Source organism: Thunnus maccoyii, chromosome 1, assembly GCF_910596095.1.
Source record: "Thunnus maccoyii chromosome 1, fThuMac1.1, whole genome shotgun sequence".
Lineage (NCBI taxonomy): Eukaryota > Metazoa > Chordata > Actinopteri > Scombriformes > Scombridae > Thunnus > Thunnus maccoyii.
Window position 1 is genome coordinate 23,314,664 of NC_056533.1, and position 13,601 is coordinate 23,328,264.

The 13,601-nt window shown below is 38.5% G+C and overlaps 1 protein-coding gene across 12 annotated transcripts in view; it reads right to left on the reverse strand.

The window, feature by feature from the left end:
• plekha7b (pleckstrin homology domain containing, family A member 7b) overlaps window positions 1-12,763 on the reverse strand; it is an 81,241-nt gene extending 68,478 nt beyond the window's left edge. For 5 of the 12 annotated variants that reach the window (XM_042406804.1, XM_042406769.1, XM_042406759.1 and 2 more), the window contains exons 1-3: window positions 12,336-12,762; window positions 12,146-12,222; window positions 11,971-12,028 (exon numbers count right to left, since the gene is read on the reverse strand). In XM_042406804.1, coding sequence (XP_042262738.1) covers window positions 11,971-12,028; window positions 12,146-12,222; window positions 12,336-12,418 — 218 coding nt within the window. In that variant the 5' untranslated portion in view covers window positions 12,419-12,762. Of the gene's footprint in view, window positions 1-1,752; window positions 1,959-11,970; window positions 12,029-12,145; window positions 12,223-12,335 lie in introns of those variants that run through there. The other 7 variants (XM_042406729.1, XM_042406777.1, XM_042406713.1 and 4 more) reach the window with 3 other exon arrangements.
• Window positions 12,764-13,601: the final 838 nt, after the last annotated feature.

Genomic DNA, 13,601 nt, shown 5'->3' on the forward strand with positions numbered 1-13,601 from the left:
TAAATTGCATGCACTAACTTTTACCAGATGCACATACCTTCACTGAACCTAAGCCCTTTTTATTTAAATGCAAATTTGCTATGCTCCTAGAAAATCAATGTCATTAGCTCTTTTTACCTGGCTCACTGATAGCAACATTTGGATGAATAAACTTTTGTATTCTACATGTAGGTTCAAAAGCAGAAAGGCAGAGACTACAGTCAGTGTTTTCTAGCCAGATCAAGCAAATTAAAACATGTTCCAGAGCTGGGAGGGATTTTAAAATCTGTTCTTAATCTCTGATTCTTATCTGTTCTTACTTTATTAGCTATTTTAACAATATCGCAAAAACATCATTGTTTCATCTGAGGAACATAGCCAAAATTAAACCATTTTACGATTCTGAAATGTTGATACGTGCTTTTATTACAAGCCGCTTAGATTATTGCCACTCTTTTTTTAAAGGTCTCCCTAAAGTCTTTAAGAAAATTACAGTTAATTCAGAACACTGCAGACAGGATTTTGACCAATACAAAAAAAAAAAGAGATTGTATTACCCCTCTGCTCACATCACTACACTGGCTACCTGTATCTTTTAGAATTGATTTTAAAAACCTTTTACTTATCTACAAAGCCTTACATAATCTAGCACCTTCATATATCAGTGACTGCATTTCATTTTATGTCCCAACATGATCTCTCAGATCTTCCACTGCCATTCTTTTAAAAGTCCCTAAAGTGTCCAACAAGAAATCTGGAGAGGCTGCTTCCTGTTTTTATGGCCTTAAACTGTGCAACAGCCTCCCCTTGGATCTTAGAACAGCAGACTCCCTTGGAATTTTTAAAAGGAAATTAAAGACCTATCTTTTTAATTTGGCTTTTAATTCGGGTCAACTTTACTCGTGTCATTAATGTTTTATTGTATTGTGATCGAACTGTTTTTGTTTGTTTGTTCATTTTTCTCCCATTTATTGCTATTGCTGTTCTATAATAAAACATATTGTTATTGTTTATTATCATCTGATCTTGGTTTGTTAAGCACTTTGGGCTCCATCTTTACATGAAATGTGCTATACAAATAAAGTTATTATTATTATTATTAATAATAACCACTGGTGATGTAAGCTTGGCACATTTAAATTGCCTACATGTTGCTCATCACTTTTACAGCAAACACTGGAATCTGTTGGACAAAATAACAATGACCACTTTACAAAAAAAAAGCTTGGCTCTCAGACAATCTGCAAAAAATACTTTCTGGTTTTATACGACATCCATCTTGCACCTCTGTGGCTGCTAACTAATCACTTCTCTCCTCACCCGTCTGGTGAGATGAGAACAGTGTGGGACCTGCTTCTCTCTGCAGTGGCTTAAGTCACAGTCGGGCTCTGGCAGAATGCGGCAGAAAGAACTGTCATCTGAAGTCAATCAGAGGGAGGGTATACAAACTCTCTCTTTCCTCCAGAGAGGCAGCTGAAACTACTGAGGTACAGAGCATCATTCTTAACTTTACAAGAGTGACAAGAGTGATAAATGACACTAGGCAAAAGAGAAAAAAAAGTTGTATTTTACTTTATAAGAAATTTTAATTGTGGTCAGCTGTTTTTTTGCATGCCAGTTCTATTTACATTTGCTGTGCATTGTCATAGCATATTACAGATATTCAGATTATAGTAACATTCATGTATAAAAACTGACATTTCTATAACATAAATACACAACCAGAATTTCACAGTGTTAATACTTTATCCAGCCCATGTTAGGAAGTATTACCTTTTCTCAATCTGCCTCTCCTTGCTCTCCAAACTGGAGGGTTCCAGCTCAGTAACCAGCTCTATTTCATGATCAGCCGAGTCAGTCCCCCGGCCAAGGGGCAGGCAGCTACAACAGCAGGTTCCCATCCCGGCTCTGGCATCTCCCCTGCCTTGTTTCTGCTCTGACTCCTGCTCCAGCTCTGACTGGTCAACCTGCTCGACTGTCTGGACAGGGAATGACTCATTCTTGATAATGTATATCATCCCACAGCTCTTAATGTATTCATTCATTGCAGGTTCCTGGGTTAAATATTGCAAGTCAAAACAAGGCCTGATGGAATGCTTCCTTTCTACTCTGCAGCACAGACACCCACTGTACCAGACTCTCAATCTACTCTTTGTTTTCATCCCCTTCATTCAGTCCGCTGCTTTAACCTCTAACTCTATTTGTAGGCCTCCGTCAGTGCTGTACGGCATGTGTTGTTTAACTATCACAAGCCTCGTAATCAGTCACTGTGGATGTGATATTGACAACGATGGCTCTGTTTATAAAACTTTCCTGCTTCAAGTGAAGATTCAGGCCGCCTCATGAGCAAGGAAAGAAGACAGATGCACCAACATAATAGCTGGACACGATTTAAACATGATATAAGGATCTACTGATGATGACAAATGGTCAACATAAATCACCCTACAACTGTGAGAGAGGACTGACTACCTCACCAACAATACATTTTGCAGTTCCTTGGCCATGAATCCTGATATCAATTTCAGCATCCCTGGTCTTGTTGTTAAAGACGGTGTTATCGTGTGCACCATTACCATCTTCACAGGATTAATGATTCCTGCTTCAAGGCCAGTTTATGTGTCTGTTATAGAGCAATGTGTAATTTTTGGGTGTGTGTGTGTGTGACAGGGAGCGATAAAGTGAAAGAGATAAGCCTATCCTCATGCATCACTACTACCATCACATTCATCTGGAAAAAAAAAAAGATGTTAGAAGCACTACAACATATTGCGATTGTCTTGACCCTGAAATGCCTTTTGCCTATTCATTCAGTATTTTTCATTCCCTGCACAGCACTCATGGTGCAATGGTGGGAATAGAAGCGCAACAAGCTGGGAGTTGCATTACAATGAGGAAGTGTAAGCTAAGGTTTTGTTAAAAACTGAGACTTCGATGCTGTAAAAACAACAACCAAGGACCATATCTGATCATCTGCTAATTTCATCAGCAAATAAAATGCATGATGATGATACATCAATCACAGAACAACGCAAATACTAATAAAAATGTTGAATATATTCATTCTCCAACCAGAAGACATATTCAACATTTATTTCTTGCAACATGGTAAAGGAATGCAGTGTTTTTAGTTCCCTGACATAGTAATGATGCCCCCAAATCAAATTTCTTTATTTTGCAGAGATAAAGCGAGAGCAATATGACCCATCAGGATTTTGTCAAGAATGACACGACCATTTTAAAGTATCTATTTTCAGCTGAAGGTCACCGTCTCAACAAACAGCTTGAGGGAAGGGAGAGAAAAGGAGTGAATGAACTGTGTTTACACACAAGATAAAACAGAAAAGAAGAGTCTGCAGAATTGATATATATTTGAGCCAAATGATAAATACAATGTCCAAACAATATACTGATATGAAATCCTGAAAAAAAACAAGGAAAATAATCTGATATTGAGGAATGTCCTGGAATTAACTTAATTCAAAATACACACCCACAAATGTTACATATGTAAATCACTTATATTTATGTGTCACACAATATCATTTATTGTATTATGAACTAGGAAGAAAATGTCATTAAGTAACCAAATGAATCTAAATGAAGCCAAGGGGAAATGATCATTACATGTGACACAGTTGGCATAACAGTTATATATTTTGCTTTTTTGAGTGCACATATCATATGTCTTATGACATATGATATATGACAAATATGTACAAATAAATAATTAATAAGATTCCTCATAGTTAATTGTGCTGAAGTGCATCAGTTGTACAGTTTGGTAGGTGATGTAACCCTCTCAAGTTTGTGTCTCTGCTCACATAAGAAAATATTCAAAATCAAGTCAAATCATAATGCATTTAGGTTGCTAATTTGAATGTTAACATGCTTATGCTGCTGTAAACAGAAACCTGTCAGACAAAAAACAGGAAATCAACAACAGCAACAGCTCTTCAAAGTGTACAAAGATAGCATTATGCCAATTTTACATCCAAAGAAAATATTCAGTAATGACAGGATGTATCAACTTAGAAAGTTCCTGTTAAAAAGTAAGGTTTAAGATAATTATTTACCCTCGTAATGCTTTAAAAAATAGCTGTGGTTCCTTTGGCGCCTTGATGTCAACATTTTAGCTGTGTGACACTGTAGAGTACTATAAGTGGATCTTGAGTTACCCTGCAATTAAGTGCATAAACTACACTGGAAGTGATCACAGTCCGAAGACACAGCTTTATGAAATATGTTGCCTGTAGTACTTTGTGGAGCCCTATAGAGGCAGTCAACAAGCACAACTGTGGACAAGGCAATTATGAGGCAAATGCAACACAGTCTGCTAAAGCAGTTTCTCATAATAAACAAATACACTGAGAAAGTGTAAGACAGAGTGAATTGAAGAAGAAAGGTTTGTTTCTGTATTATCCTACGCATGAAGGCAGACCTGTGCACCTGCACTGTATATAAATATGTTATTAATATTTGCTCACTACAGCACACATACTGCAGGGAAGCTGATGGTGTTACGGGATCTTATTAAGTGAAACATCTGTGAGGAGATTCACATTTGATGAACCTAATGACATACAGAATTTAATCCATACCCTCTTCCTCTTGTCTGTAACATCCCCACAGTTTCTATGTGGGCACTCTTACGGATAGCATAAAGATTGATAGACATCAATTTCTCTATCAGTGAAGATGAACAGCTGCCTCACTGTTTCTGCCAACCTCAGCTTTGCTGAAAGAAAAGCATTTGCACCGATGCTTCTCCTGTCTGCTGCATGGGGTGGGGAAAGCTGATTCTGATCTGACTGGTATTTAGTCATGCATTTTCAATCTTTCTCCGTTACTTCCCATGACACTTGACAAAGATTTCTAAATAAAGTCCCTTCACATCCACGGTTCTTTGTGGAAACATAAATTTACTTAGCAAATCTAATAGTCAGTTTCATCTGCAAAACCCAATGGAATTTTAGACTTACGTCAGTGAATTATGTTGATTAGCTTCAAGACATTCGCTTCAAGTTTGAAGTCACATTCCGAGTGCATTTCTTAAAGTGGACCTAGCTCTATATTTTCATTCTGGGACTCCACTAGATTAGCTTTGCATGATTCACAGTTCAAAAAACTCCTCATTTATCTTATAAATGGCCCTTTATGCAGCCTCTCAGTTCAGCCTCTGTCTCTAACAGGCAGTCTTAGCTCCTGTCTCTTTAAGGCCCCCCTCCCAATGAACCCACTCTGTTCCGATTGGCCAGTTTTCCAGAGGCCTGCCAAGGGGCAGTCATATTAGAGTTGTGTTAAGTTACTGCTGATGATGCAACATTTCCTGCTTTACTGCTTCATATTAGCTTTTAAATATAAAACTTTTAAATGACTAAATAATTTGAGACCTTTATTGTGAAGAATTTACAGGAAATGAAACGTGTTCCTCACCAAATTAGCAGAGCTTCTTTAGCAGCGCTAAAAACCGGTTGACACAATAATATATGGAGATATTTGGAGCTATTTGTTCAGTGATGATGATGTTTGATGAAGAGCTGCAGACGACCAGCACACCTCCAACAGGTAAACAGCTTATTTTACTTTGTCGTGCTGTGAAATGGAAAAACACATAACTCACAGCGTGCCAGCTTGACTCGAGTCATGGCTTTTTGCTCATAGGGATTTACTTCTCCATATGTTTACCTCATGATTTGACACTTTGGCCACGTTTAATATGAACATCCGACATTGAAGCTCAAGCTCAAGTTAAATACTTCTTGGTCTATGATATAATGTTTAAGGAATTCTGACATGTATTTATTTGACAGCACAAAGAACCTACAGTTGCACATAAATCTGTTTCATGTTAAAAGAATCTAAAATGTGGAAGGGAAAAGGTCATTTGAAGGATCTTAGGGCTCGTTTGTGGCACTATCCTTTTTGGCTCTGATGTTTTGAACTCAGCAGTTACTAAGACACAGATTTGCTCTGTTTGCAGAAAAAGAAAGCTTCATTAAGACAGCCTTAAGATAAGGGCCGGTAGGGATACTAAACTTCTTTTTTATTCGCTATTAAAATGCCCTGCCTCAAAACTCCCAAAACATCTCATGGCCAATTAATTCACACTATCCTGATCAAAACAGTCAGCTAGTTAAAAAATGCCAACACAACCTAAAAACATAACAAGCAGCGGGAGAGAGGGGGAAGATAAACACTTTTGAAAAATCTCAGAGAACAATAAAGTAGTGATAGTGTTGTAACATCTGACAAGTGAATGAGATTTAGACACAAGCAGAGGAAGTCTTCTAGTTTTTGGTGTGAAATCTATGCGAGCTTTTAGTGTGGATATCCTCCTGTCTCACAGCATTGTAAGCCCATTCAACAATGTGAACTGTGTCCTCAACAGGACACCATTGTACCTTAGTGGGGTCATTTTTCTCCTCAGGGAGCTATAGAATTGCACATTTCCAATGCTCAGTGAGAGCCAATGATGTGGTGGAGAGTACACCTGACTGAACTGAAGTTTTCCCAGCTTTTACTTGGGAATTAATACAACTTATGAGGATCTATAAATATGAGATTAATTAATTAATGTATTTCTTGTATATATTATATATGTTACAAATGTTGTTTTCAAACTAAGGGGTCAATGTTGGTTCTCAATTCAATGTGATATAATGCAATGCAATGCAATGCAATGTCACTGTGACACTGTGGTATAAGAAATACTACACTAAGCTTGTTGAACTCTTGAACTTGTTTCTATCTGAGGGTTGTTTGCTGAAACCTGGGGTTAGCTAGAGATGTCTTTGCCTTAAGCCTATTGTCTTAGAAACTATGTGGATCATGAGGTACCTAGATGAGCTAAATTTGAAGGATATCCTTGTCTGAAGTTATTGACTGTCCATTAGGTCTCTGTAAGTCATCCTATGACCATACTTGTTTGTACAAAAGTGTAACAGTTTGTGGAAGTGTCCATTGAGGGACCTGACTGTTTTTAACTTTGCTTCTGGAGAGGTATAAAGCTGTTTAGGTAAAGGGCTGACTGAATAACATGCTTTCTCTCCAACAATACAAGATAATTGTATTTTTGTTTTGTTTACAACTATTGCAGTCCTATAACATTGTTGGACTCAATTGACAGAAGAAAAAAAGATCAAAAATGCAGCAGAACTAGCGATATTGGGCCTCATTCAAAAACAGTGCGTGCACACTGCCTTAGACCATGCCTATGCACAAATCATAAAGGTTCCACAGTCTTAAAAAATGATGTAGTCAATATTTATTCAATGTAAACAGTATATTAGAACCACAATTATTTAAAAAATGATTGAAACTAAATATACAACATTTAAAAGTGTGAAATTGCTGATAATACACAACTTATATACTCATTATAATATTAATAGCTAAGACTTTGTAATCCATAAATCATCATCATAAATGTAATGAAATTAGCAATATATCAAATTTGTCCTGTTCCCACTTTTAGATGACAATGGTGCTCTGCTTTCACTACATCACAGCCTGTTATGGACAGAGACGAAACATGATGCACACCTGGCATAGCAGTAGGGATTTATTTAGATCAGTTCCACAGATGTACACATTTACCAACTTTTTATTTTGTTATGGACATACTGCCTGGTCGTGGAGCAACAGGTATGCAGGCTGTATACAGGATTCACAATCGGGCTCCAAATGGTTGTGCCAATGACATGCTTATTGCCAAATCTGGCTTTTGTGACTTCTACGTCTGAAACTATCATTTGCATTCCACCAGCAGTAAAGTTTTTCTACAGTTTTACCATCACAGTCCTCTTTGCAGTGAGTGACAACTCTCTCCTCTGCTGCATCGCTCAAACAGAGCTTTCCTTATATATAGAAATGGGAGCGTGGTAGTATGCTAATTACCAATAGCGGGCATGCGTCTGTCGATTTAGAATGACTCTGATTCACAAACATATGCACGGTAGTATAAACAAAATTGGTCGGTGTGCACGTCATGAATTTGACGGTAATTTTGCATGCGCTCTTGTTTTGTGCGCAAAGTAATAACATTTCTACGTACATATTAGTGAATGACGCCCATTGTTTTTTTAATTCCACGCATTCCTCTACCTTGTCGCCATGTGCCACCTAATGCAACTCAACCACCGACAGTTCAGCCAGAGTTCTGAGTGTGTGTGTTATGCTAGTAGCGGCTAATTTAGTTTTTAGCCACTAGCCTCAAGCAGAGATGAGGAGAGGGCTACAGAGGTCTGGTACCCTCCACAACCCCAGATTTTTTAGATTTTAAAACTTGTAGTCTTCAGCCCCAACTGACGCCAAACTTATCGGATTTCACACAGTTCCCCTTTAACTTAGTTGTATCATACATGTATTGTATTTATAATAAGTTATCTCACTATCAGACATTTTGGCCTTGTTTTTGCTTTCCACTGGCTTATTTGCAGTGATATACACATATTTGACAAACCTCAACACACAGACTTGTGTCATCTGTAACATAAAGTATCATCTTCAGGAACTGAACTGAATCATTTTGGAGGCTGAATTTCAAACTGGGTCACTTCCTTGGAGACTTGCCAGAAGTATGACAAAGATACTCTATTTCAATCTGTTGCCACGGATGAAAGCAGACCTCAGCCATTAGTTTTGGCAATCTTCTCCATCAAACTACTCAATTCAATATATTGATTTATCAATGTATCAAAAGTTCTGTAACTAAGTTGAACTAAAACTAAACTAAAATGTGTTACATAAAAAGCTACATACTTTAAATGATAAATCCGTCTTAGCCTGAGATGAGGCCCTGAAACACAATTAAACTCACAATGTTCATGCATCCAACATAAAGCACTGCACCCAATTAACCATAGATCAGATCTGCATGCCACAGGCTGGCCTACAGTGAGGTGTAAATAAATGCCACAGCAGCAGTGTCTGAACAATCCTTCCTTTGTACTCCACCTCGGCTAAATTCACAAACAACACACAACCAAATCTACCAACCGTTGTCACAGCAGCACCATGTCGATTTCAGTCCTGCTTGAGTTTGTAGCTGTGCGCTTCCTGGATGGCTGAGTGGTGAAAGATGGAGTGGGATGGACACCGGTTTATATCAAAGACCCTATTTGCTTTGTGCTAGAAGATTTGATTCCATGTCAAGCGACGTTTCTCAGAAAGTCTGATGTTTGAGTGAAAATGATGTGTATGTATGAGATGAAATTTCATTAAATAAAAAGAAACATAATTCGCACCCTGGAGCAGAAAAATAAACTCACCTAAAGTCAGTGCTCATAGGGGTTGTCCCTTTAGTATGAGTTGTAGCTGGTTATTATAAGCTATAAACTAATAATTGTGATGTTTTATCGGTCTGAAATAGGGCCCCAGTCCAAGTCATCCATACCTGTCCCAATTTTTTAATGTGATTTTAAGGAATAATCCCCCTGAGCTGGAGCCATCTCCACTGTCTTCAGTGTTTGAGCATTGCCAGCAAACATTAATAACCGAGGCATATCTTGCACCAAAGCTATTAAGATATTCCTGGATAGTAGGCTGTTTTTAATCATTAATCTGTCAAATCTACTCATATTTGTAAGAACAAAGTAGTAATAAATATAACAGAAATTCACTCTTACAGCTTAATAAGCTGAGTGCTGGAGTTCAAAGCAAGGTAAGCTTCAACAACTGACACTCCCTATAATTACCCTGTAGACACGCGGGACAAATACAGAAACCTGGCATCATCTGGGTCTAAAATAAATCAAATAAACCACCAGAGATAAACTCCTCCACAATGAGAAAATGACAGTACTCCATCACCAGAGAATAATACAATGAGTCGCAATGAAAAGGTCACACTCATCACAAGCTGTACACCAATTAGCTGTTTCTCAAAGTAATTATCCATGAGAGCAATTAACAGCAATATGGGAATGTTTCACGGATTAAACAAAGACCAATCAATTTGTTATATCAAATCAGTCTTATGTTTTATTTTTTGAAGTTTTTAGTTTTGTAGCTATCTTTATATACATTTGTACTTGTTGGCTGATATGGAGAAACAGTATTATCTTAATAATATATATCAATTTTCTGTCAAATGTTGACCTTGTCAAAGTCACATGATGAAAACTCAGATTCATGTTTTTGTTGTGTTTTAAGAGACCAAAATTCTTAATTTTCTAAGAACAAATATATACAGTACATCAAGCATCATCATGCAGTGACAGATTTTGTCATTGTCATCATTCAGACCTATTAATACCTATACTGGGGTGCACACAATGATTTTGATTTTCTTTCACGCACCAAGAGCACAAAGAAAGGTGTCAACTGTGCTCAAGATAAACTGTTAAGTTAAAGAGAACGACGATCTTAATATGTTCCTGTCCGATGTTTGACTCCAAGAAATCGCTCTCGAAAACAAAGAAGTAAAAGCGAAGCAGGATCAAAACAGGATCCTTCCACCGCGCCAACTGGGCAACAAGTAGTCGACTAATTTTACAGCCTTGACATTTAGGCTACCATATATCACGCAACTTCACTGTTGTATTGTTCAGCCTTCTTCCAGAGCACAAGCTAAAAAAACTGAGTGAGCACAGGAAACACAATGACCACTTTTATTCAACACACAATAAATGTGTCAGCGACAACAAATTTGTTAGTTTATGTGCCATTTTAAAGCCCACAACATCTTCTGATCCCAGTCTCTCCTTCAAAGTGGCTATTGAATGCATGTAAATCCCTTTTTCTTTTCATAAAGTACCTCTTTTGTTATCTCTTTCATTACACTGTGTCATACAGATCTCTGAGCCAAAATGAAAAAATTTGTACGGAAAATGTTTTTGCATGAAGCAGAGAAACCAAAGACCTCTTATTAATAAACATCGACCTCCGAAAGACTGCAGCTACAGGGATATAAAACCTTCCATACAGGCCTTCTGTCTGGGACAAATGGGGCAAACTAAAGGGGCCATTACGGGACAACGGGTAGTGGGACAACAAAACCTTAAACAAGCTACCGTGGGAGGGGTCACTGTAATTCACAATGATGCAGTTCCAATGAAGAAATGATGTCTTCAGTTTGTTTTACAGTAAGCTTTCTGTTTGTCATTGTTACACTGGCTTAATCTGATTGGCTTCAGCATGATTTGCTGGTTTCTCTTGTGTCCTGGTTTGTCCAACAGGACTCGTCCGATATAAACTAAAATCCGCAGACCAGAATCCATGTTGTGGTATAAATCATTTCAGATGCAAATGCAAATATATTACACCTAATCCTCAACATAGCATCTAGATAAACATAACGGATGTGTCAGCGTGGTACTGATGATGTGGTGCCTGCCTTTCACCAATTTCCAACCTGAATCCTACGATCGAAATCTAGGACGGACATGTGGAAATCTGACAGAAAAACTTCACACTGCAGCCTGTGACTTTGGAAAAATCTGTCCTCTCGGCTTCAATAATGCAATCATGCCATACATCTCTGTCACCACATGGTCACACCCCTCTCCTGCAACCTTTACAGTCTCTCTCTCTCTCTCGCTCTCCCTACCACACACACACACATACACACATGGCTGTACACCTATCTAATGGAGAGAGTGGAGGTCCTGCATGGAGGATGTGAGGAGAATTTTAATAACCTTCTTCCTGTCCTGCTAGGCACTGCCACTTTCCATTTACAATGCAGGCCGAGATAATTGGTTTCACCTATCCAGTGGGACCCCTGTGTGTTAATCCATATGGTGCGTTTGTGTATCATCTGTCAGCTCGTGTACATACTGTTTTCAAGACAAAATATTGTCTTTTTAATCTAGTTTGAGTGTTTGATGGCAGCTTTAACATGTAACCAAACATGTCACAACGGCACAGAGACAGAAAGGACGTGAAAGGAGCAGGAAATCATTTTACGCAAACCACCTCAAGGCAAAACAAGCAGCTAATCAAATTTTACACAGCCAGACGATGCAACAATGCACATGAGCCACTTACTTGATGAAGTAGCTGGCTCCCTCGTCCGTGAAGCCCTCTTCCCATCCTCTTGGCAAATCTATAACACGGGACAAAAAAAAAAAAAAAAACATATTGAACGACCCGCCACAGGAAAACCACACTGCAGCAAAAAATGCCCCTTGATATCCTGAAAATCAGATAGTTTGACGCGTACCTGATCGTATCATATGTCCCGAGTTAACAGGTTCACCAGTGCGCGGATGTAGCCAAGTAGTGCTCTGAGTTTTATCACTGTAAGAAAGACACCTGTTACTGAACGATAATTAAAAAAACAACCAAAAAAACCTTCACAATGCGTTAATATCTCACTAAGTAACCAACGTTGAATAGTTAAACCAGCTCACTTAATAAAAAAGACCCGGCCATCTCTACAAACTCCGTACGACCAGTGGTCAGGTAGGGTGTCCCGTCCGAGAGGTGCCGCCATGATCTCTCGTCTCCGGCTCCGGCTTGTCCCCCCCTCTTCCTCTCCGCAGACTTTTCCAGGGAGTCCAGATATAATACCACCGCTAGGGCTGCATAGTTTTTTAAAGGGGAAGAATACCGAACTCGTCAACACACTCCCTCAGTGTTTTTTCGTTGAAATTTGAGCTGACGAGAAGCGGATAACCTGTTCCCAGAAGTAGCAGTCTGGTGGACGAGTAAAGCAAAGCTCAGACCGCAACAAAACAATGGAATAATAAATGAAGTCCACTGCGGAGAAAAGTAGGGAGTAGCCCCTAGGGTGTAGTAGAACTGCACTGGTTTAATATGACTGGGACTTTTCAGGGCAATGGATTTTGGCACATAACACAATAAAAGTATGGCTTTAAGAAAACATCTGGGCCAATCCTAAAACTAATTTTAGAAGAAGTCACAGCTGAAAGCAAAGAACTGTAAGTTCTTTATTGCAGTAGTTCTCAAACTTTTTCACGTCAATGACCCCCTAAACTGACACAAATTAGATACGATTTTGTCCCAGGCTCCCGCATCGGATAAGATTTTTGCTTTTAGATGTTTTATTACAGAAAGTGTATGAAAACAATGACCAAAGTAGTCATACATTCTGTCATTATGTTACTTATGGATGGAATTATAGTGAAAATAAATTATTCTCCTTTTTTGCTGGGGGCCCCTGGAACCCCCTCAAGGATCCAACTTTGAAAACCACTGCTTTAAAGAATATTAAAGGATTACCTACTTGAGTACCTCCTGTAAAGCTACTACAGTATGCAGAAATGTGAGTGTATTTGAGAAAGAGAAATTAAAGACTGATTAAATAAGGAACCAAGTATCCTTTAAGAAATGTTTCATCATAGGGTTATGAGAAACCCTGAAAACATATATGAGGAGATAAGAAGTAGGTCTAGTGTAATTCAGCCCTTGAGTTGAGCATGTTTGTGTGCAGCACCACCTAAATAAAACTAAACCAACAGACAAGGAACTATTGCTGAGGGAAAAGAAGAAAATCAGTCACAAAGATAAAGTCAGAGAACACAAAACATTCACAGGCTCAGGGCCAACTTGGTGAGATTTGAGTGATGAGGACTGTCTACATTTTAACCCAGATGACACCACCTTCAACTGGAAGTGAGTTAATCAACTTTGTCCGTGTGTGAGTCATGATGCCA